Source organism: Scomber scombrus, chromosome 14 (genome assembly GCF_963691925.1).
Source record: "Scomber scombrus chromosome 14, fScoSco1.1, whole genome shotgun sequence".
NCBI classification, from domain to species: domain Eukaryota; kingdom Metazoa; phylum Chordata; class Actinopteri; order Scombriformes; family Scombridae; genus Scomber; species Scomber scombrus.
In genome coordinates this window covers 21,162,594-21,186,774 of record NC_084983.1, presented here as the reverse complement: position 1 = coordinate 21,186,774, position 24,181 = coordinate 21,162,594, and the positions used below count along the sequence as shown (strand labels likewise).

At 41.4% G+C, this 24,181-nt stretch overlaps 1 protein-coding gene across 2 annotated transcripts in view; it reads right to left on the bottom strand.

Moving 5' to 3' along the window:
* Nucleotides 1-24,181, bottom strand: part of fnip1 (folliculin interacting protein 1) — a 38,748-nt gene that overhangs the window by 7,494 nt on the left and 7,073 nt on the right. The window contains exons 2-12 of one of the 2 annotated variants that reach the window (XM_062433408.1): nt 17,759-17,888; nt 13,213-13,350; nt 13,014-13,114; nt 12,661-12,735; nt 12,247-12,338; nt 11,073-11,156; nt 8,215-8,286; nt 6,353-6,491; nt 5,331-5,532; nt 4,722-4,807; nt 1,165-1,311 (exon numbers count right to left, since the gene is read on the bottom strand). In XM_062433408.1, the coding sequence (XP_062289392.1) occupies nt 1,165-1,311; nt 4,722-4,807; nt 5,331-5,532; nt 6,353-6,491; nt 8,215-8,286; nt 11,073-11,156; nt 12,247-12,338; nt 12,661-12,735; nt 13,014-13,114; nt 13,213-13,350; nt 17,759-17,888 (1,266 nt within the window). The remainder of the gene's footprint in view (nt 1-1,164; nt 1,312-4,721; nt 4,808-5,330; nt 5,533-6,352; nt 6,492-8,214; nt 8,287-11,072; nt 11,157-12,246; nt 12,339-12,660; nt 12,736-13,013; nt 13,115-13,212; nt 13,351-17,758; nt 17,889-24,181) is intronic. The other variant, XM_062433409.1, reaches the window with a different exon arrangement.

The window sequence follows — 24,181 nt, the reverse complement described above, 5'->3', positions numbered from 1 at the left end:
ACACTCACTCCCCAAATCTCTCCGTGACTCTACTGACCTCATCAAATTCAAATCACTTCTCAAGACTCACCTCTTCAAATCCGCTTTTAATGTTTGATGTTATGATGTTTTCTTTTTCTATTTTGTTTCTTCTTTCCTGCATTGTTTTTATTGATTGTATTTTCATTTATTCTGTATGATTTTATTGTTTTGTTTGTCTTTGATTCTGTAAATCAATCAGTTTTGAAAATACTCATTTTTACCATATTCACAAGAGCATGGAAGTCTCCAACATGCAGAAACTGAATCTAGGAACCGTCTCTACTGCGTTAATCTGTGATCAGTATTAAATAAACACACATCTTTCTAAAAACGTTGGCAATTATTGCTGTCAACTTGACAAAGTAATTCAGTTCAGAGTGCTGAATGCTACTTAAATCAACTGCGCTGAATACGGGTGCCATGTTCAATAAAGGCCTTGCTACCAATTCATATATGCACAATTAGCAGTGGTTTGACGTGGCTTTGTAACACCAACAATAAGCAATTAGAGACTGGCAGGGAGCTTCTCATTCACAGCTCCCTCTGAGGCAGACAAATAAATGCAAAGAGGGTGAAACATGCACAGTGTGCGAGTGTGTTTAAGTGTAAGAAAGGGAGAGATGCAGGAGAGAGAATGAATGGTGTGTGTGAATCTGCATGTGTTTCTTGGTTGTCATAAGCTGGTCAAGGAAGTACAAACCAACAAAAGATGTGGAAAGACTATCTGCTTGAGTAATATTTCTTAATGTCTAAGTATTAATGTCTTCCCTTCCCTGTATTTGTGAGCTTGCATCATTACTGCCTGCTTTCTTAAAGGGGAAACACATCAATATGTATATATAGTAATGTAATATATAGTTTAAAGCCTTTTGTGGTTTGTTTAATGAATTGCCTCAAAGTGCATCATTGGTTGGGGCTGAAGACTACAAGTTTGAAAATGAAAAAAACTGAGCGTTAGGAGTAAGGTTAGTTGGTTTGCTTTGGCCCTACACCTGCTGAAAACCCCTGTGTGATATAATCCACATGTTCAATAATGCATTTTATTCTAATTCACTTGATCCTAGTTTGAGATAAAACTTCTTAAAGTCGTGTGACATTGAATCTCAGCGACAGGACAGGTGTGAGTACAGGCAGACACTCAACTGGTTCTTGGAGGCCTGCTCCATCAGCAGGGAGAGCTCCCTCATGAATTGACCGCAGAGCTGGTTCTTCTCAGACGCTCCGGACATCATCGTCAACCAGACGGGCTCTGCCACCCGGGGCATGGTGTAAAGGTCGCAGATGGTATTCCTGGAGATGAGGTACGGTGAGAGAAGGATAAAAGAGTGAGAGGGCATGGAGAAGGCAAATGAAAGGGAAGGAGGGAAAAGAGAGGAAAACAGACAGAGAGAGCACAAACCCGTTATTGTCTCTCGGGGTAAACAAAAGAGATCTCAGTCCACAGAGCTTCGCTGTCTGCACCGAGGCCATGGGAGATCCTGGTTGTGTGCGTGTTTGTAACAGTTCGCCGTACTTGCGCGCACACAAAACACACCCACAACTCTGTCTCTTGCTCTGTACAATGTGTGTGTGCCTGTGTGTATGTAGTTCTGTATGTGGCTCAGTTGGGGCATTTATCCATTGAGAAGGACAGGAGTTTCCATGGGACGTGGGGTGTGTTGGTGAGCATGTCTCGGCTGGGGGCCAAGCTTTGACACAGGGGCAGAGGGGAATCTCTGCAGCCTGAGGAATGTGAAGGCGTTTTTAATCGGAGATGGAATATTGACTGCAGCTGAGGGTTAAAATCTGGGTTTAAAAATGCAAAATGTACGGATGACAAAAAAAAAGGCGTCAGGTTTTATTGGACGATGAGGGGTTTCAGACTATTTTAACAGCTTACTTTAATTCTGGGCACGATTCCTTGCAAACATATGAGCTGAACCCATAACTGCAATTCAGTGAACGCAGCTAATACAAAAGTAAACTGGAATAAACTGCTTCCTCTTGCCTTACACTATCAACCCAGGTGATCTGTCACAAGACTTTGCAGAGCCTACTGATAAAGAAAAAAAACACGCTGTGCTGTTTTCCAAGCTTGATTTAGTCTTACAGGAAACTGCATGAGATCTCAGGTTGTAAACAAGGTTAATTCTGCAGTAAACTCTCAACCTCTGAACTATAAAGCAGTGAAAGAGGAGATGCCAATAGGAAGCATGCTGACGATACACAGGTGTCACACAGAGAAAGTGACCTTCATAACAACTCCAGAAAATCAGTGATCAATCAACTTTTAGTTGATGTTTTTGCAGCCGTTTTTTCCAAGTAACAACTGGGTGTGTTGCAGTTGTTGCAAGCAGTTATTAAATCACTAAGCTGTTTAGTGTTGTAATCCTAAACCTGTCCTCTCATGATTAATACCAACAGTGTGACAGGAGTTTGCTTGGAGGAGTTTGTAATGACTGAAAATAAATAATGATTTTGATTACAATTGTTATTTTAAATGTCGGCTGGTGGTTAAAAAACTGGTACTGCCTTGTTTTCTCTCTCCAAGAGATGATCCACTCAACAAGGACAAGCCATTACAAGAGCAACAGTGCATATGAACAAACTCAAATTAGCTACATTAGATTTGTGTCCATAGCAGTGTCCAGCTGGGTAAACCAGAATGGACTTGATGTCACTTGTAACTCAACACACGCAAAACATGTCTTGGGTTCCGCTTACATTTTGTTCTCAGCAGAGATGATACGTCATTTGGGCTACAGCATCAAATGACCTAATAATGCTTTATTCATTCCTGTGTTATAAACGGGTTGACTTATCTATGGCCTTTTTAAGCTCCACTTGACCCCACTGTGTCAGGTGTGCGTTCATCTACGGAAAACCCCCCAGTGGGCAGAGGTCTGAGGCCGAGCCAGCGCTGGATGAGAGGGGGATCTAGTCTCGGCTTCTCTGCAGCAGCTGTTCAGGTGAACTTTAAAGAGCGTGGCTGTGATGTGAAATAAACTGTGTCAGACTGATGTGAGAGACTTTAATAACATCACTATGGAGGGCAGAAATTCAAACATATCTCACCTCATCAATGGCTTTTGGCTTCACTATGTGCAGTGGTTTCATGAGAGTTTAAAGAGCCATGTGCATATTGCTTCATTATTGCTGCACAATTATTATGAATGGTCTCAATTTGGCGCAAACTGCAGTTTTTGCACCTTTGGCATTCAAAGAGACGGGGCCTTTTATTTACAGTTATCAGTGTTGATATCTATCAGTATTTCTGATTTATCACTATTAGTCAGATGTTGCATGTACATGAATGCTGCATTAACAGCTTTAAAGCACTTATCAGGCTGCATAGTGCCACAATTTCTGCTGGCTTGCCATTTGGTGTGTACTTTTATCTGAGGTGCTTCAGAGAGGGATAAGTGCACTTATTTTTATGTATGTGTGGAAATTAGACTCTTAACCCTGGTGTGTTAAGTGTTTTGCTTTACTCAGTACTCATGCTTGTATTTTAACTGCAAACTCCAACATAACCCCAATATAGGCTGGTGTGACTTTCATGTACACATGCCTTTGCTAAGTGTGCAGCTTATCTTTGCCAGCATGCGTGGGTATATGTACGAGCCCGCCCTCCAACTACGTCAAAGCAGAATCAACGTCAAGGAAAGGGAATTCTTCCAGTTTCCTTCTGTAATGTTCCATGAAGTCAAATCCCCTTAATGGCAAAGGTGGCTACACTTATATTTAGCTGCTGTCTGAAGGTGAGATTTTACAGATATTTTGTTTGTCCCAGGCAATAGCGTTCCCCCTGCTGGCACTTGGATAGTATTTACTATTCTGGTGCTCGTGGCCAGTGTCTGAGGTAGATAGAGTTGCCACTCAGGAGGCTTGGGTTGCCGTGGCCAGCTGCCAACAGGCATATGACTACAGCAGTAGGGGGACCTCAGACAGGGAACTGCCTGCCAGTGTGTGTGTGGCCAGTGAAAGTAATGGTGGAGACAGGCATGCATGTGTGCACAGACATAAAATATGTTTGTCTTTTATGAGTGCCAAACACTTGTAGTACTGCCAAGCACGTCTCACTCATACACGCATGCACACAGACACCTAATCAGTAGAAATGTGCAGTCATATTTCATATTTCATGACATCACAAATAAAGATTTAATAATTTTTGGAACTAGTGTTAAGTCTAAATAAAGGATCATCTTTATGCATGACAGTTGTGTTGCAGAGTTGAGAAGTAACTGGTAGATTCTCAAACTGTTAAATAAGCTTTCCCAAACACAACTAAAGCCCTAAAGCAATAATTTCCAGCATGCACTGCTGTTATAATGCAACATTTAGAGTTTGCTCAAGACATTTATATTTCAACACTTCTTTCTGGGGTTAACGTGCATCATTTGTAATAAATAATTCATTTAAAAAGGAACAAAAATGTAAATATTAGTAAGAGCATAGACTGTCAGCATTATGTTATCCTTACACATGTGTACTCAATTATTGATTGTTGCGACACTTCAGCACCGCATGAGTAACTGGTGCAGAATTACCTCACCTCTGTTACCTTCAGATCCCACAAATTCACCTTTTTATGCAGAGTTACTACACTACGTGAGAAGTATGTGATGCCCTCCCAGAGAGAAATTAGATGAAAAAAAAAAAAAAAAAGTATGATGTTTTTCTGTGTCAAAGGGAATGAATGTGAGTTGTTGACCCACCTGAAGTCATTGAGACTGTCCACCATTCGGCTGTAAGCCAAGGCCCTCTGGCTAGCATCAGCTGATCGCCGACTCATCTTCATGGCCTTGGGAGTGACACAACACACATGCACTTTTAGATATTTGGCACTGAAGCTGACGAACAAAGTTAGGAAAGGTGGAGCAAGAAATGTGAGGGAGACTATGACGGGGGGAGGGGTGGGAGGGTAAAATTGGAAGTATTCCAGGGATTTGACGCTGACACCAGTAAACAGATATACAAGGTATGACCATTGACCGGTCAATTCTGCTCATTACAACAGCAGAGGGTGTAAGGTTTGCATTTGGGTTCTATTCATATCTCACTGCTAAATAGATTTCACTGACAGGCTTAAGTCGACAATGTCAATCAAGGGTGTGATTAAGAACACAAATCTTGGTGAAATGTGATCTCCCTCTGAAAAACAAACCTCTAGCACATCAAAATATCGATCTTTGGAGTGAAAACAAATATTCATGTCAACATCACTTAAAGAAATACAGAAGGGAAATCAAGAAAAAGCTCCAATCTTGCCAAACACACTGTAACATGTAGTTGGTCTGAAATCACAGTTGTACACATTAATTCACCTGTTCGATGGCGCTCTTGAGTTTGTTCATGTGGCTTTCAAAGAGAGGGAAGTGAGAGAAGAAGAAATCTTGGAAGCGGATGTTCTCCTCAGGGTTGGAGGACAGCATGAAGATGACTCCGATGGCAATCTTCTTTTTCCGAGCCACGCCAAGGCTTGGTCCCCCGCTTTCGTCAGACATGTTGAAGCTCTCCTCCACTGACCTGATTAGGACAGAGTACAGAAAGAGTTCACTTCAGGGGAGAGACAAATATGATACAACTTCTAATGGCTTGAATATGTGTAAACTTCTAAATGTTTACATATTACCGCACATGTTCAAACAACTAGTCAGAACACTGTTCATGGCCTCCTGTGCTTTCTCATGCTTTGGCAGCGGGTAAATACTGCTTGGATATAAGCAGTCAATGTTCTCCATCCAACCAATGTTTTCAGCTGTTTGAAACATCTAAAAAGAAAATTTTAATCCTGGTGTCTTTTGCTGTTGCAGCTGGTAAACAAAATGCTCTGGTGCTGCTCAACTGGAGCGCCAGGAAGATTAGAGCACTCAGAGGCTGACAGCTGCGTTTACAGCGACAGGCCAACACAGCATCCTGTCTGGTCCCAGCACTGAGTGTGTGTTTGTGGGTGCAGTTATTAGTGCATAGCAGCAGTGTGTGTCATTTTACCAGCTGCCCGCTGGACTCTGAGGAAGTCCTAGTAGGATAAACTTTATAAAAGCCTGACAGAGGCCCTAAATGGGGAAGAAAGATGGAGGGTGGGTTAGCTATTGGGAGGGCCTGTGTGTGTTGTGCAGAAAATCTCCAACACTTTCTCTCTCTCTTAATGTACCTCTCCTTCTCTAAGTGTGTTTGCTTGTTTAAGTGTCAATCACAGAAGGACTTATCTCCATCCCTTTACTGCATTTACAGTAATTATTATATACAATAATATACCTGTTCATTATTTTAATATACATTCATTTGTGTAAAATGGGTTTTGACATGTAACTTGCACAGGTTTGTATGCATGTATGTGTCTCACCATCGGGGGACGACGCCGTTTTCCAGGCTGGTGGTTTGGCTCCGGCGCCATCGCCGCTGGTAGCTGGACGCACAGCTGCTGGTCAAGGAGGAGCCGGGCGATGGGAAGGGAGGCTGGCTCAACAGGCTGCTCAGAGAAGCTAAATGAGGGAGATGGAGGGAAGGATTGGATGTGGATAGATAGAGAAGAGGAAAGGAGACATGCCGAGAGTTTTAAAGGGTAGAAATTAGTAGAAGGAGAACATAAGGGAGTGGGGAGCAGATGGAGGGAATGGTGGATGACAGAAGAGAAAAGGGACAAGAGTGAGTCAGACAACAAATGCGTAGGGCTACTCATTCTGAACAGCACGCACACACACTCCAGAAATGGAGGACAATAACTGTTCATAGTGAGACAAAGAAAAGTGCTTGAAAAAGGGCAAACAAGTACAGGACACAAGGATACACACACACACACACACACACACACACACACACACACACACACACACACACACACACACACACACACACACACACACACACACACACACACACACACACACACACACACACACACACACACACACACACACACACACACACACACACACACACACAACCCTTAATTACTGGAGCTGGCTTTCTCATGAGATCTAATATCAGCTTGCCTGCTAACAGTCACATGCTGCTGTCGGACAACCTGGCTTTACACTAGGCTGGCACGATAATGACCACCTACACACACATACACACACACACTGAATACAAGCCCTGATCACAGGGGTTATTTACAGCTCAGGCAGTGGGCACTGATCAATGGTCACATGAACCGTTTATACTCTGTGTGATCTTGTGTGTATGTGTGAATAGATAAAGAGAGATAACTTCAGGAGAAGAGTGAATCGGTGTGTGTATGAAGTAGAAAGAGAACACTTTGCCGGGGAGTTGAAGACGCAGCAACCGAGCTATAGTAAAAAGAGAGAGGTACACGGGAAGGGATTGTGTGTTACAGAGGGACGTGTGTATTTGTGTGTGTGTGTGTCAGTAACCGCAGTTGGGAGGTGGAGAAGAGAGGATGAGTCTTGAATTAGAAGCTCATTTACTAGTAGCAGGTTTTGAGAGCTGCTATATTTAATCCTCTGCATGTGACCCGGGTTTGAGCAGAAAGTACAATTCCTCTCATACCAGTCATGCCAGCGGGACATTGTGGTGTTTGTAGAGGGGGGGGGACAGGGGGCAGTGCAGGGGAGATGGGGTTCAGTTTCCATTGCACAAGGTTTTCTGGGCCCTAGAGGCCCTGTAAACACCTCTGCACTGTCAGTCATCCTTGTATTATAATGTTTCTCTCTGATTTTAGGTCAAAATACTTCAGAACTAAAGGATGACCAATGGAAGGAAGACTAATTTCCGTTACCCTGCATCTCTCACCTTTCCCAGGCTTTATTTCCATCCACATGAACCTGTGGGTCATTTTAATGAATGGAAAACTCTATGTGTGCCCATCTGCATCTCACATTAGTGAATAAGAGCTTAAGCTGGTTAACTGTGGTTATATAACCATTCATGCTCTTGACTTTAAACAGCAAAGTATAAGCAGGTCAACCACTTTCACCCAGGAAGTGTTTGGGAAAAAAAACGTCTTAATTTCATTTCTCATGTTTTGGGAGGGAGGGGAAATCGAAAACATTTGTGGGAACCTATGGTGGTTTGAAAGAAGGTGATGAAAACTTTCTGAAGTGTAACATCCCCATAACTTCCTGACATACACTTGATCTTTTCTCTTCCTTGACCTCTTGGTCCTTGACGAGAATAAATGTAAACCCAATTCAAAGCTCAGCTGTAGGTCAATCCAGGCTTTGGCTTGTAGCCTCATTAACCTACCTGACCTGGCGATGCCGCTGTCCCTCTCATCGTACAGCCCTCGGCCAGGCATGTCCATGGGGTGACTGTAGCCTGGAGGAGGGGAGGAAGAAGACAGAGAGGTAGGGTGGTGAACGTGAAGTGTTGGGTTGGGTTGAGGGAGAGGGCAGATGGGTGACAAAGGAAGAGAAGAGAGAAAGAAGAAAATTAGGGGAAAAGAAAAGAGGAGGACAGACAAAACAAGAGACACAAAATAATCTGTGAGAAACAGACCAATATGATTAACATAATGGAGCACCAAGCATGCTGAGGATCACCACAAAGTCAGAGTCTTATAGTGCTCTTCTCATCCACAGACAAACAGAGGCTAATGCTTCTCCTTTTGTTCTCTGCTGTATTCCTCTCAGTCTCAGCATCTATGCCTGGCTCAATCTCAATTAATCCCCAAAGAACTGCATTTCATTCTTTTTACTAGACACAAGTGGGTATTTCAAATCAGGATTTTCTTTGGCGTTTTACTTGTTACTGCTTGGCCTGCATTGTAGTTGTTTCACAAAGTACATACAGTAAAGATAAGGTTTAAAATGTTTAAAATGGCTATACCACAATGAGATTATGAACCTACAGCTTCTACATGTGAGGTCAGTACATAGGGTGAATCATTTCTAAATGGTCCAAACACAAGCATATGCTAGACTGATTGCTACTTTTAAATAGATGTTAGAGCATTTATTAAGTGATACTGCCGTTAGTGTACCTTTTGTTTTATAACACCACAAATAGGAAGTCTTAAAAGCAAAAGCACTACTGCTGTAATAAGCTGTTGCTCACTCACATTCAATCTTTCACTATACAACAGCTGCTACAGCTTTCATATAACTTTTTACAACAGATGCCTTAATATGTGATGTCAGCGAGCCCATTCGCTTTCTCTCAAATGTCCTATGTGTCAACACTTTAAGGTAAAATGGGAAAAATGTCGACTCTGTACACAGCAGAGAGGTGAGAAAACCACAAATGCAACATCTGAATGTGCAGCTGAAAGCATAGTTCAGTTTCAGATGATTAACGAGCAAGTCAGCATGAGCTTTTTTTGTAGGACATCTAAGTGTTTGTGTGTGACTGTGCGCTCCTGTGGCATACTGTGCTTTATGTCCATTCCAACATTGCATAACTGACAATGCTACACGCCATGCCAACCTAAGGGTGCCCTACACAGGATTGTGGGATGGCAGCATGGCTCAGGTGGAGGCTGTTTTTATAGAACTCACCACCACTTCACTAGAGCAGGATTTAACCCCGACACAAAAGAGGGATGGAGGAGTAACCACTGAATACCTCCGGTAAAATAAACTCTCTGATCAGCATGATATAATGAATGATAGCATTATTCTATAGCTACATTCAAAGTTGTTTTAGAGTCTCAGTTGGATATTGAAAGGGAAATATGCAAACTTTGTGTAGCTGTCTGATCTGTTCTGTCCAGTAAATGCAATTGGTGGGAAAATCATTACACAGATCAGAGCAAACAGAATCAGTACTTACTTTTCTTGCGGGAAAAAAAACAGCTGATCAAAGAGCTAATCAGGAGAGAATTCAGTCAATTTATTTACAGTGATGATACATGGGAAAGGCTTAAAGCAATACTTCCTGCTGTGTTATATTAGTGGTATTAAAACAAATGCTACTGTCACACAAGTCCCAGGCTGTAAAGAGCTGGCAGTGTGTCACTGTCATTGACTGATAATTGGTTGATTTCCTACTTTGGCTGCCCGTACTAGGCACAGCATTTTAAGAAGTGGGATTGTGACCGACATTTTACTTGTTTAAACAGGCTGAGATAAATTCAGCATAGTAAGCAGAATAGTAAATAACTACTGCTAAGGTGCCCTTGAACATAGCATTTCACCCCCTGCTGGTCTGGGGGAGCTGCTCAATGGCCCACAGCAGATGGTGTAACTCCTGTATGTTCCTGTATGAGTGAATGCATGCTCAGATAACTTTGACTGAATCATTAAAAAGTTTATAAGGAAGAAAAACAAAGCTAAAAAAAACAGGCAACTAAAAAGCGAAATACTGGGGATGTTGTCATAATTGATGCTTAAAAACGAAAAGAGAGCCTAAAATTATTGCCCATTGTATCACAGACACTGTCAAAGGTGACGTGTTAGTGAAAGAATGTTAGTGAAGATCACAGAGAGAAGGAGAAGGAATTCCAAAAACTTTGACTGTAAGAACTACAACCACCGACACCTGTGAGCCCCCATTCCCACCATTTCTGCGTGCTTAATACACCTGCAGGCTCGGGTCCGATAATAACAGCAGATATATTTTATGATTTATTTGAGATAACTTTATTGCCGATGGGTAAGGTTATCTTATTTGACTTTGCCATTCCCAAAATAAAGGAAAGACAGGTTTTTAAAAAGGCATATGTATTTCCTCTCAGATTTACCAGGTGGCAGCTTTTGTTGTTTAGGTTCACTGCCAATTTTAAGCTATCCAGCACTTGTAAATACATGTAACTTAATGGTGAGGGGTGGCTTGGAGTTATTTGGTGACACCTACATTTGAATACAAATGCCCAAATTGAATAAATAAAAATATTTTTGAGGAATATACTAAATGTATCTGGTGAGAACCACCTTAAAATAATTATTCATGCAGCTATTATCTGACCCAAGTTATTTGCAGATGTGCTATTGTATGTGATATTGCATGCTATCACTACTGCTACCATTTCTGTTGTAAGAATCACCACACAGGCATGCAGCCGCAAAGATTCAAGGCTGGTACAACCACTACTACTGCAACTACAACCTACTACACACACGCATGCAACTGGCACACGCCAGTCATGGCCAGTTTTAAGCGCCAACCTGAAAAGAAAGATGCGCTCTTGATGAGACGCAGAGGGCCCTGTTCAGAGAAGGCCCGTCGAGGGCTGCAGAGCTGAGAAAATCCTGCGCAGCACAAACAAAAACATGGAATAGAAAAGGAGGAGGAGGGGAAAAAAAGACAAAAAAACATGAACAATGGTTAGTGAATGAATAAGGAGGAAAGCTGGGCAGCCTCCTGTCATCAGACCATCCCACAACTATGTTACAGGAGCTTTTTAGTCTGGAACGAAATAATGACCATTATCTGTAGGTCAGTCAATCGGTCAGTCAGACAGACACACAAAAAGGCTGATATCACTCACAGAAAACCCAGCTAATCAAACAATTCAATTATGACAGGCTTCATAGCTCTGATATGTACTAATAGTTATTTGTTGTCTTTTCTGTGAGGATGACAGAGAAAATGCACATAATAATAGACTTTGCCAACAGTTCTTAATATTCTTTACATTATTCTCTCTATTGGGAGAATTTCATACTTTTACATGTGTTAACAATCTAGTTTCACCACCAGTTACAACTTCAGTCATGAGGAGGTTTCAGGGAAGCACCAGATGAGTCACAGCAGAGATAAACTTCCACGTCTGTTTGATTAGATAACAGTTGATTCTGCTAATTTCCTGAGAAAACTCATGCTTGCAGGGCCAGTTTTAAAGTTTTCCAACTGTTCATAATCTCAGTGTAGGGGAGCAGTAAGGGGGAGCTGTTGGCAGAGTCTATCCAGCCTGGTTTGTATTCAAACAGGAATGTTAAAAAGGTGTCACAAAGAGAGAAACACAATCTGGTGCAGCCTCACAGTCCTGCAGAGGAACTTCAACTAAATAATAGGATCAAGGAAATGTAGTATTTACAATTTTAAGCAGTCAAATATCTTTTCATTAAGTTTTTTGGTTGCTCTCAAAAGGTAAAGATAAGCAGTGTCATTTACTGAACAACATAAATGAATAAATCATCATCCTTACAAAATACTATTTGTCATAATCAGACATGCTTTATATGTCCCTTCAAGAAAGACACTACAGTGAGTGGCAATGATCTAAACAGAGACTTCACCCTTGTTCTACTTTTCAATTCAAAAGTAAACTAAAAGGAAACAGGAAGACTAAGTGGTGGATAAAGAAGGTTTGGTGTGTCACTGCGTCAACGTGGTTACCTATGTTCCCTAGGAGACTGTTTGGCCCAGTGTTTTGATCAGGCCTTAAGGTGTTGCTGTCCTGTCCAATGAACTCTAGGCTGTCCTGTAACCTGTGTGAGATAAAACAGGAATGATTATGATTAATCATTAACGTAACGATTAACAGAATGATTATACTGTATGTAAATTTGAGTTAGCTATAATTTTGATAAACAGAGAATAGAGCTTAGAGAAAAAAAGGTGATGAATTCAATGAAAAAGGGATAGAAAAACAGACAGTTTGACAGTTGATGTAAACACAGTATGGACCATAGTAGTGACAGATGGAGAGGAGGACAGAATAAGATGAGATGACAGCATATCTGTATGTGCTGACTCATGGAACAAGTTGCCATAGGAATCAGAGTGAGAAGTGTTTGTTTGTGTGCTTACGTGTTGAGGCTGCCGTACACGCTGCCCCCTGTCCTGGCGGTGAAAACCTTACTCAGCATCAGCTGAGGTGGCGATCTGATATGATGATAATGCAGGGACAAAGATCATCACAACGTAGGATCAGTTCATGTGCTTGTGTGTCTTTCACATCCAACTTCAACTTATGTCTTCCTCATCAATTCACAACTTCTCCTTTTCTTTCTTGTTCCTCTCGTCTCTTTCTCGTCTACTTTAATTTACTGCATTTTCATTGTCGTCAGTAATGAAAATCTAACTAGCATTGAATCCTTGGATGTATCACATTTTAACAACCAAAAAAAACTCACTATCTGATGCATCTGTATTCTTCTTACCTGATCTGGTGGATTTTTAACGTGGAGCCTTTGTAGCTCATGGCGACAGAGCCAAACATCATTTCCCCCAGCATCACCACATCCGATGAACACCTTGAACCCTGGCGAGGAGAAGAGAAGAGACACTTTTAATGCATGGGTATGCATGCGTATGAGTTCCGAGAGGTGAATGAATTTTGCATCAGTCTATGTGTGTTACCTGGAAGCGGAGGCCCGGCTCCTTGGTTTCCTTGGTTTCGGAGGTGCAGGAGGAGGAGCTGTCCAAGGAACTGCTGCTGCCTCCTGTAGGACGAAGCTGGCAGCATTTCCCAAACATCTTCCCCTGGCCCTCAGTGCTCTGCCAAGGAAAAACATAAAATATAGTAGGACTGAGTGAGGCCAAATTCCATTTTACTCTGTGGGAGGTTCAACTTGCATCAAAAATTGTATTACACTTAAATTTACTTAAAGAATCAACTCTCTTTTTTAACCAGGGGGATTGTGAGTTTATAGAGTTTGGCTTATTGATGACTGCTTTGTTTGCAAGCATTACAATGATGTAGACAATCTTTAGCTTATGAAAACACAGCTGATGGAGGGTTTTTTTCACTTCAAATATAAAAGAAGCCACAAAAAAAGTTCTGCTCTTGAATAGATTACATTCAGCAGCCATGCCTAAACTTTTACAGTTCTTTTTTGGTTGGTATTAAACTTGTAAAAAGGATCTGGAAGCCTTAGTTGTTTGTGAACAGGAACATAAAATCACCAAGAGTGATGCAGACATGTATGTGTTTATATCTTAAAAAGGTTAACGCCCATACACGTGGGAACAGATAACAGCAAAGTCAAACGGATTTCATGGCAGAGGGATTTCAGTTTTTGAGGGCCTCACCCTCTGCTAACATGAACAGAATAATGAGAGAAGCTGGCTGAGAGTGCATGTCGCCTATAAAAAGTCACATTTTGACCCCACATTTTGGTCAGTCCAGAACATAAAAAAGGGTCATTTGGTCCAGATCAAGTAAACTTCTTCATGGGAAAAACAATACATTTTGTGTAGTTCACGTCCAAAAACACAGAAACCAAATCCAGAGGCACTTGTGTAAACAGCAAACTAAAAGCAGTGAGAGTTCAATCAGCCTGTGTCATGTGCCTTCTTAACTTGGCAGCCTATTCAGGAGGAATGCATTTGGGAGGGTGGGGAGGGGGAGGGTGTGTGTGTGTGTGTGTGTGTGTGTGTGTGTGTGTGTGTGTGTGTGTGTGTGTGTGTGTGTGTGTGTGTGTGTGTGTGTGTGTGTGTTTTTTAGCCAGGCTCTGGTAATGGCTCACTTGAAACCACTGTCGGTGTCAATGTAAGAGAGAACAGAAGAAAGACAGGCCGAGAGGAAGAAAGCAGATTGTTTTCCTTAATTTTTAAACACTGCAGACATGAATGCAACATGCATGTATTTTCTCTTCACCTTGTTATTAATATCATGAAAGATTTTATAACACACACACTTTTATACTCATGCTTATGAAGCCACTCTTATTCTGAACGAGCATGTTTGTGTGTGTACATGGGTGTGTGTGTCCACTGCAGTGCAGTGTGAGGTATGTACACAGAGGCCAGCAGCATGTGACTGCCAGTCATATGACTCTTTCGGGAACTCGTGAGCGAGCAGCACTGCAATCATTCTCTCCCTCCCCCTCTCTGTCTCCCTTCCTCCCTCCCTCCACCAGTCCAACTTCACCCTTCTTTCTCTCCTGCTGCTTTCTGTCTCTCCCTTTACTACATCTATTTCTTTCCTGGACCAGATTTGTCTTTCTCCTTCTCCCCCCTTCCTTTCTTCTTTTCCTTCATGTTTAACTGTTTCTCACCCATGCTTCTCTATCTGTCTCCTGCATGATCCCTTGATTCACCATCCCTCATTCTCTCTGTCCCTCTGTGCTCTGCTTGTTCCTGATGTTGAAAATAAAAATAAAATCCTAAAAAAAGCAGACAAAAACAAACCCCCAACACACACACACACACACACACACAAAAGAGCCATCATGTGACAGAAGTCACACAGTAGCTGGCAACAATGCAGGATGCACCAAAAATATTGACACCGGCCCAAGCAACACACTGCATTAACACACACACACACACACACACATACACACACACACACACACACACACACACCATAACTCTTCTTCTTGTGTTTCTATATATATGTGGCACCAGTGCAATCCAACTGTGGTGCTTCGGTTAATCTTCACGTGTGACTTGAGAATGTTAAAAACAGGCAAACCTATTTCCATTGTCAGGATGATGTAAGTCAGCAGGAGGTGGGGTGTTATGGACGTGACGATGAGACAGACGAGAAGAGTGAGGCATTACAGGAAGAAGACAGGGAGGTAAAACCTGGTCAATAGATAAAGAAACTGGCCAAAGAGGAAGCAGGGGAAAAAAAGTGTGCAACAGACAGGTAAGAATGAGGGGGAGGATGAGAGAAAGAGACGGACAGCAGGTGTGGAGTGATACAATGAAGAAACAAACAGTAACAGAGGTAGAGAGGGTGGCAGGGAGAGACAAAGACAAAGAAAGAGGATAACGTAAAGATAGATCTAGGAAGAGCCGTAGATTTAAAAGGGTGAAAGAGTGGATTAGATTAGAAACAGGTAGATTAAGAGAAAGAGAGTTAAAGGCAGAAAGGAAAGGAGAGACAGAGGTAGGAGGGTGCTTTATCAAAAGGTTACAGAGAGACCAAGATAACCAGATTCATTTAGAGAAGCAAAATGAAAGCAATCAGGACATTAAAAAAGAGAGACAAAGTCTGAAGGGAAAGAGTGCAGAAGAAACAGCAGCACTAGAGAAGGTAGAGAGCGAGTGAGACCAGACCAGAGAGAGAGACGAAGACAGGCAAAAAGAGAAAGACAGTCAGACAGCGAGTGACACGGCTGTCATGTGAGGATGAAAGAATGCTGCTTACACATGGGGCTGTCAGCTGAGGCTATTATTATTGGAGATAAGAGCACCAGAACAAACCGGTCGGGGTCAGACAGGAACACTTAGCAGCTTTATGAAAATATTAGGCATGTTATTCAAAATGGAAAAAAAATAATGAATTGGAAAAATGTGCTGTCAGGGGCAGCATGAGAGAGGCTGGTTGAAAAATGTCATAATTGAAATGTTTGATAGCTATTGTCGAAGAAGGGTAATTATATGCCCGTCACGTTAGCCTAGGGCGATGCTATCAGGAAAAAAACAGCATCAATGCAAAAATGAAAGACCTGCACACATTTGCTCCAAGCCTCAAAACTTGAATGTTCGTGTTTTGATGCCACTTGGATTTTTATCAGGTCAAAAAGAAAAACATTTTGACCTGATGAAGATCCAAAAAACATTTTGACCTGACAAAGATCCAAGTAGGAAATGTTCTTACACTTTAAACCTTTGTGGCTTGGCGTACGTGTGCAGTACCGGTTTCCATTGACAGCAATTGTTACACACACCCTGACAAACACTGATATGCGTAGTAAAACAGTTTTAGTCGTTGTGTTTCATTGGCTAAGATAGCTGTGTTTACAATTCACCAATGCTGCCAAGGAGATCCGAGCCTCATGCACTCACGTACGCTACCTGTTTGTATATCTGCCTTTAGGGGCGCCTCGCCCTGGAAATTTGATCTTAAGACTTTTCAGAATCTATTCATCAAAAAGGAGACCTGGTCTTTTGTTTGAGAAACTGTACAAAGAAAACAAAACTCACATAGCTGTATTTTGTGACAAACCCAGTTACAGGAAGAAGTTGAATAAAATTTTACATCCTATAATATATATATATATATTTGTTTAATGATAGTAGCATCCGTCTCAAATGGAATAAAACAATCTGGAAAACGTTCCCCGCCTTTCTAATCTTGAACCCTCGGTCAGACGCTGCTGGGTGTAAAGCAGTGAGGTGTCATGCAGGATAAGCAGGATAAGGTGCTACTAGTGTCCTCTGAACGTCATGAGACAGTCACATGACTTATGTTACATGTCACGTCTCTGTGACTGTCTCTCTCCCTCTCTGTTTGTGCCTGCGACCGTCTCCCTGCTCTTATCTTTGCTCATCTATTCTTGCGGTCTGTGAGCTTTAAAAAGGTCAAAGTTTCTGCAGATCACAGAATGCGAAGCTTCAGACGTTAAAAGCTTTTAGATGCTACCAGGATTAAATTAGAACATTTTTGATTTATTCGTGCAAATAACCTTGTCATTGCTTAATGAAGAAAATTATAACTCGTAACTGAATTAGATACATTTAGAGCTGCAAAGATAAGTCAATTCATCAATTAGTGGGTCAAAAGAAAATTAATTGGCAACTATTTTTGATAATTAATCAATAATTTCAGTCAATTTTCAAGCAAAACACCAAAGCTGATGGTTCCAGCTTCTAAAATGTGAAGATTTGCTATTTTTTCTAGTTATATGTCAAAACAAGCAAATTGAAGATATTACTCTGGCCTCTGAGAAATTGTGAATGCCATTTAAAAAACTTTTAAAATCATATCATGGACAAAACAATTAATTGATAAACTGAGAAAAATAATTTCTGGATTAATCAATAATAATAATTAGAATAACTATGATTTTCATCTTTTTTCTATTAAGGAAATAATTAAAGGGATGTTTCAGACATTTGAAAATATGTGTAAATAGGCTGCTGTATCAGTTGACTCCTGGAATCACAACAAGACCATCACTATCTCCAGATGACACCACAGACACACACACAAAACAAACATGTGACTCACGGTGATAGGGGTTTCCTCGGCTCCCCTCTTTTTGGCATTGGAGTCGAAGAGGACATTTCGGCCACGCCTCTCACAGTCCTGGTACACTATCAACCTGATCTGACTGGGCTCCAGCTGGGGGATTGGCCAGCTAGATGGAGGATAGGAGGGGAGAGACAGAAAATACTGCAGTTAGTACACATATTATAAACTGACGAGGCTGCAGAAATTAGTGAGATAAAAATGACTGAATGGGGGGGGAAAACTTCTCACATATTTTTTTCTTTCGCATATTTCTCAAAGCGTTTCTTCCAGGGAATTTGCACATTAGATACAATGAGGTCACGCTCCAGTAACAAAACACTTACCAAAACAATCTCTGATATATTAAACACATATTTAAACCACAGTGAGTTACCGAACTACCCAATTTCTGCACGGTTTACTATATGAGCGGACAGCTGGCTTTGCTCTGAGAAGTAGAGAAACGGTAGACTAGCCAGCAGGTAATAAGCCGTCACCTTTCCTAGTGGGCATGGCACAGACCAGCAGACTCCATGCCATAGCTGCCATTCATCCATATCATACCTCAACCAGTGGGGAGCCACTCAGATAGGCCAAGACAACATACGACCCCCCCCACCGCTATATATTTACAGTGCGGGACGCTGCAGCTGACTCAGCTGACTTAATCCAAGACAGCCAAGAAGTTTAATCTAATACCCTCTCATTACAGTCAAGACAAACTAACTAACCCTAACCGAAACACTCAAACTAATCCCAGTTAATTAATTAGTAGATTTAAAATGAAGATACTGTGATTTTTGCAAAAAAAAAAAAAAAAACACAGTATTCCCATCAACTAATAAATTCTTAGCTAATCAAATCCCCCTATTAGAGAACAAGCAAATAAAACAACTCAAGACGAGTCATTTCTTACATAAGCTGTTTTTAATGGCAGCCTCTGCTGCATGGCTGTTGCTAAGTAACCAGTGGTTTCATTCAGCTCATCTTAAAAAATGATGGTCATCTCAGGTAATGTTGTGAGGGATGGTTGTTGCATTTCCCCCCCCCACCTGCATCCACAGTATGATCTCAACTAGCACTGGGGGTATAAGCAGGCCTTCACGGGGCTCTGGCAGCCCCTCCTGCTTTGGGGGAAACTCGGCTCCCTGTTTGATTTATGAGAGGCTAAAGATGACAGAGGGCTGGAGCGACAGATACACGACAGAGGATTTCTGTCTGATCTGACGGATAGATGAGTCGGGCAGATGGACAAAGAGCTGGACCTAAATATAGCCTTTTATTGGGGATCTGGGAGCGTCCCTAAACACAGGTGTTTATAGTAAATGGGTTGGTGGGGAGGGCTGGAGAAGGAACACTTAAGTCCACCTCACTTGCCAAAAATTGCACACACAAGCCCACATTCAGAGACAGCACTTCAACTGTTGGTCAGTGAGCCTTGACGGGACAGGGAATACCTGAGTGCCGGTGTGTCGTTGTCTGTGTGAGAGGAATAGGGTCTACTTGTACATTCCCATGGATGTCAGTCACTATTTACCAAACACTGGTGTCAAAGTATGACCAGCATTCTTTGAGGCGAAATGATTCAGTCCTGCGGGGGAGTAGGGAGGAGCGAGTCATGTGCTGCAGTCTAAGTGTTAACTTGTCAAACCAAAGACATTTGTCAGACAGGGTCTTGAAAAACAGCAATAAAAGAGCAACTTTTTGGGGCTCCTGTAGGAAACACTGGTTGCACTATGACTTGCTTTATTTATGCATGGAAACGTCACCAGTACTCAATGTTGTGGCTAGAAACACTGCCTGACAATATGGACCAAAACCACCATCTGAATTTAAATTAGGTCCTGTGGGCATTCAATGGAAGAAGCCACACTTCCCTGCATACACGCTGCTGCACAGTTAATCTTGTTGGCAGTGCCAAAACTTCCAGAGTGGCTTCACATTAGAGGCCTGCTGCTGCTGCTGCTACATTAAAACATGAAGCACATGAAGGAAAAGTGCAACTACTATTGACAAGTGGCTTATTTTTCCAATTCTGCCAATTATAATATCAGTGTCTGTAGACATTTATCAGACAGACACATCAGCATCTCTTGTGTCACTCCTATACTTAGCATAACTGCTCCATCTGTTCAGGAGGCTCCGATAGGTCCTTGTGGACCCAGCCAAGGATTACTGACCTCTTAGGCATGTAGCAAGTTCTCACAAATGAACCAAAAAACATTTGTTGACACTGAGGTTTATGACTGTTGGAGTCCAGACATGCAGGTTCTTCCTGCACAGTTCAGAGGTATTCCAGTCACAGGTTGTTTGGAGCAGGGCTTTTTTTAACTTTATACTCAGAATAACAAAGAGTCATCGCTGTCAGATTTTCCAATTGCCATGTTGGTGATTTTAAAATTGGGCTGTGACATTTAAATTTGTACTTATTTTACCTGGGGTTTTACATACCATTGTAGCTATTGTGCCAATGCCCAGGCAGAAGTTGGTTATTCACTTACATCCCTTTTAGTCCAACACTGTGACATGTTGATAATCAATTTAATGACTTAACATATAACGTTGGTTTTCAACCTTCCTCTGGACGTGGGTTGAATCTGAGTCAGATACTCAGCGGGTAAATGGCCTTTACTCTGCTCCTTTGTTTGTACCGACGGCTAATGGAAGATCGTGTTCAATGGCTTCACAAAAAAAGAAAAAACATCTTCAGATTTCTCTTCCTGGCTCCTCTCTGAGGGGAGACCCAACCTCTTACCCAGTCTGAGTGCTAAACGGGTGACATAATGCCTGCCTGCCCTACATAATGAGCTGAAATTGCATTGTATGGGGCCGGGTCGATATTCAGCTCAAAGACTTGTGTGCAAGATCACACATCAGGCGGTGCTTTAGGCAGTCACATGCTTCCCTACGATCAGACTGCAGCTTTTCATGAGTCGTTTATTTATATATTTGACTTTGCTGCTGGTTTTCATGTGTTTAGCTGTTGTGTGCCTCATTGTACATTTGTATTGACACTACTGAAATATTCTTAGAGTAATTATCTGTTTGCATTTGAACTGATTTAATCTTTAAATCTAACCAAATTCAAAGTTTTCAGCCAATATTTGCTGTTCTGACACAGTTTTGAATGCACAAAGAACAAACAGTGCAGCTTGTATTACTAAATATGACGTTGCCCAGAAGTAACATGATCCCCTTATACTTTCTGACCCAATGTGGGAACAGCAACGACAAAAATAAGATGATGTGTTGGTTACAGATCAGCCCAGAGGAATTCTGCATAATTTGCAGAGACATCAAGTTCACTGCTCCCTTTGTTTTAAACATAACAGTGAAAAGAAAAGACGAAGAGTGAGAGAATCGAGGAAGAAGAAGAAGGGATAAACACAGGACAAGAAAGCAAAAAAAAGACTACCTTTTAGTAGTAAAGACACTAGAGTGAAAAAAGGAAAAGAAAAGAGCACAAATAAGAGATGGGGTTCACAACAAGAAGTGGAGTGAGGAAACAAAGAACAAAAGCTGATAACAAAACAACAACAACAAAAAAGGAAAAAACGAAGCAATAGGAAGAGGAGAGGAAAGGTAATAATATAAAACAGAAACGCACACAAAAAAAACATCTGAGATAGACGAGAAAAAAAAATCATCTGAAAGAAAGACAGAAACAGAATGAGAGCAAAAAGGAGGAAGTATCCCATCAGTGAGCTTGTGACTGTCACAGCGCTGACAGAGGAGAGAGGGGAGTCATTCATAAAAGCAGCACATGACTTCATGACTGTTACATACTTGTACTGCCCTGACCTTGTCGGTCTCAACCAAAAAAAGGCCCTAAAAATATTCAAACTTGGTGCAAATTTCTCCCTCACTAAACACCTTCAAACTTATCTCCTTTGCTCAACCTGTTGATCTCAAACAGGAAAGCACATGCAACAGTTTAATTGTGGTTACATTAAAAATAATTAAATACATAAATAAATAAAAATGCAAAGACGACCACAAGTGTGCCTTCTTTGAAATGACACACCTTCTTCCTTAACAAAAGCTGCTAAATATGAGATCACACATGTAAAACTCCACCCTAAAAGCATATTCAGCACAGTCAGCTTCTTTCTTATCAACAAAAAAAAAACAGAAACAGAAGGCGTGCTTCAACACAAACCCCCTAATCCACATTATGTAATGTGGCCTCAGATGAAGGGGAATCAATCTTTTTCATCATCAGTGCAACACCTAACACCCAAACCAAAAAAAACGCTACCTTCTTCCCTCAAACTGCGAGCGCTGTCCAGGTGGGAACCACACAGTCACATGTTGCCGACACTTTATAGCAGAAGACAAAATTAACAAGGAAAACAACAGCATTGTTATCAAACCTGCTTTAACCGACACCCAACCACGGCCACTCAGGATGCAATGTAAGCCTGGTTAAATATTACCGACTCCTACCTGGGCATCATTGCGAGTCTGCCAGTCTTTCCCCAGCCCTCTCCCCTCTCTCTATTCCTCTCTCTTCTCTCTCCTCTCTCCTCTCTCAGCCAAAGCGGGGGTCTAAGAATAGCGGTGAACTAAATTCACACAACAACATGAGACTGTCAGGTGATCGCAGGAGCTCTGTGTATGCTGGACAGTACAGAGGCAGCGACAGCAGCGAGCCCAGACTGCTGACTGCCAGAAAGCACTGTGATAAGAGAGTGACAGTAGGGATTTGTTTGTGTGTTGTTTCTTAATCCAACCCTTTGTTCCTCTCTCCCTTGTGTCCCCTCTCCCCTTCTGTCTAGTCTTCTTTCGTCAACAAGTTGGAAACACATTAGTTGATTAAATGTCCAAAAATAATTGTCCTATTTACAAATAAAGAGCAGCCAAAAATAAAAATAATACAAATAAAAAAAGCCACACTTGTAGAAGTGAAAGCTTTCCAGATGTTGATTCCTCTTAAACTTACTTTCCTGATAAATGGCAGTTTATAGAAGTATCTAGTAAAGTAGGAAAGTGAGCGGTAAGTCAGTAAAGGAGTAGTGAAACTGTATCCATCACAGATCTGTCACAAAGTTGGCATAGGGATGCTAGTTTTTGCTTCCCGTCACTGTATTTATTTTAAGGGGGTTTTCATGCAAGTTTGTGAACTGTGGTTAGTGTGGGTGAAGTCTAAAATCTGGATGGTTGTCTTAAAGCTGGCGGTTTTTGATATTTATTAATCTTCTTCAGAGTGCACAGACATGCATCATAAATTTGTGTCTCAACAGATATTCAATAAGTCCAGGCTTAATTCATTAGTTTAATAAAAAATAAAAATAAAAATCTGGATGTGGAGCCAGTTATAATAATAATAATGATAATAATAATATAATTAATTGATCTTCCCCAGAAAGCTAAGAGAACCACGGAGAGCCATAAATCAATGGATCAATGGACCATAGCATCAACTCGACCTCCATTATGAAGCAGTGGGAATTCAACTGCATAATAATGGGAGTGACATATTGAGCGTATTAAATTCTCTCACTTTTTTTTCTTTGTATTTGACGACACCCTTTCTTTTTCCTGAGCTACATATCTTGATCATCTCTTATTTGTTGAATAATTTAGAAAAATAATATTATCTGTCAGTGATATAAACTCTGCAAAATAGTTGAGGTGTATACTGATAAACAGTCATAACAAAGCAATCAACTTTCCTTGACTGCATTGAGTCTGACATCAGCCTCCTTACTGACCTCAAAGAGCCCTCTTACTCTCTCTCCAACACCACTGGTGCACTGGTGCATGTGTGTGTGTCTACGTGCGTGTGTGTTTGTTAGAGACGGAGAGACAGTTACATAAATATCCCGTCAGTCCAAGCTGTGTGACGTTCTTCCTGCTGTGTGTGACAGGTTTCTGTTCGGTTTCAGTAACCTCTCCTCCAGCCACCCCTCAGTATCTTAAAAAGATATTTTATGGCATTTCTGCTGCAAAAAACGTCCAACACTAAGAAACTGACTTTTTTAGGTTACCTTCATTAGACATTTATCTTATAAAGTAAAGAAGAGTTTCACTTCTCGCCCCAGTGTTGAAAATCACTGCAAATGATTTGAAAGTGCTGGCTTTTCTTCAATTAAAATACAATTTACTATAAAAATGCAAATCGAGTGTAGGTTGCAGATAGAAATTACATAAAGGCAGCAACACATGTCAAAGGTCAAAGGTGAACACTAAAACTTCAGACACAGTGTGCATGAGTGATGTGACAAACCACACGTAGAACAATCTAGATGAAGTGAGGCAGGTTTTCTATCAGGGCAGACGGCCCCGGAGGTGATGACTGCTGAGATGACTTGTCCTGAGAGAACATTGCACAGCAATACTGCCAAACTGATAACTTAACACTCTTAAACTGACTGCATGGCAACCGAGGTCTGAAATTAACAACGGCCAAGCGACACA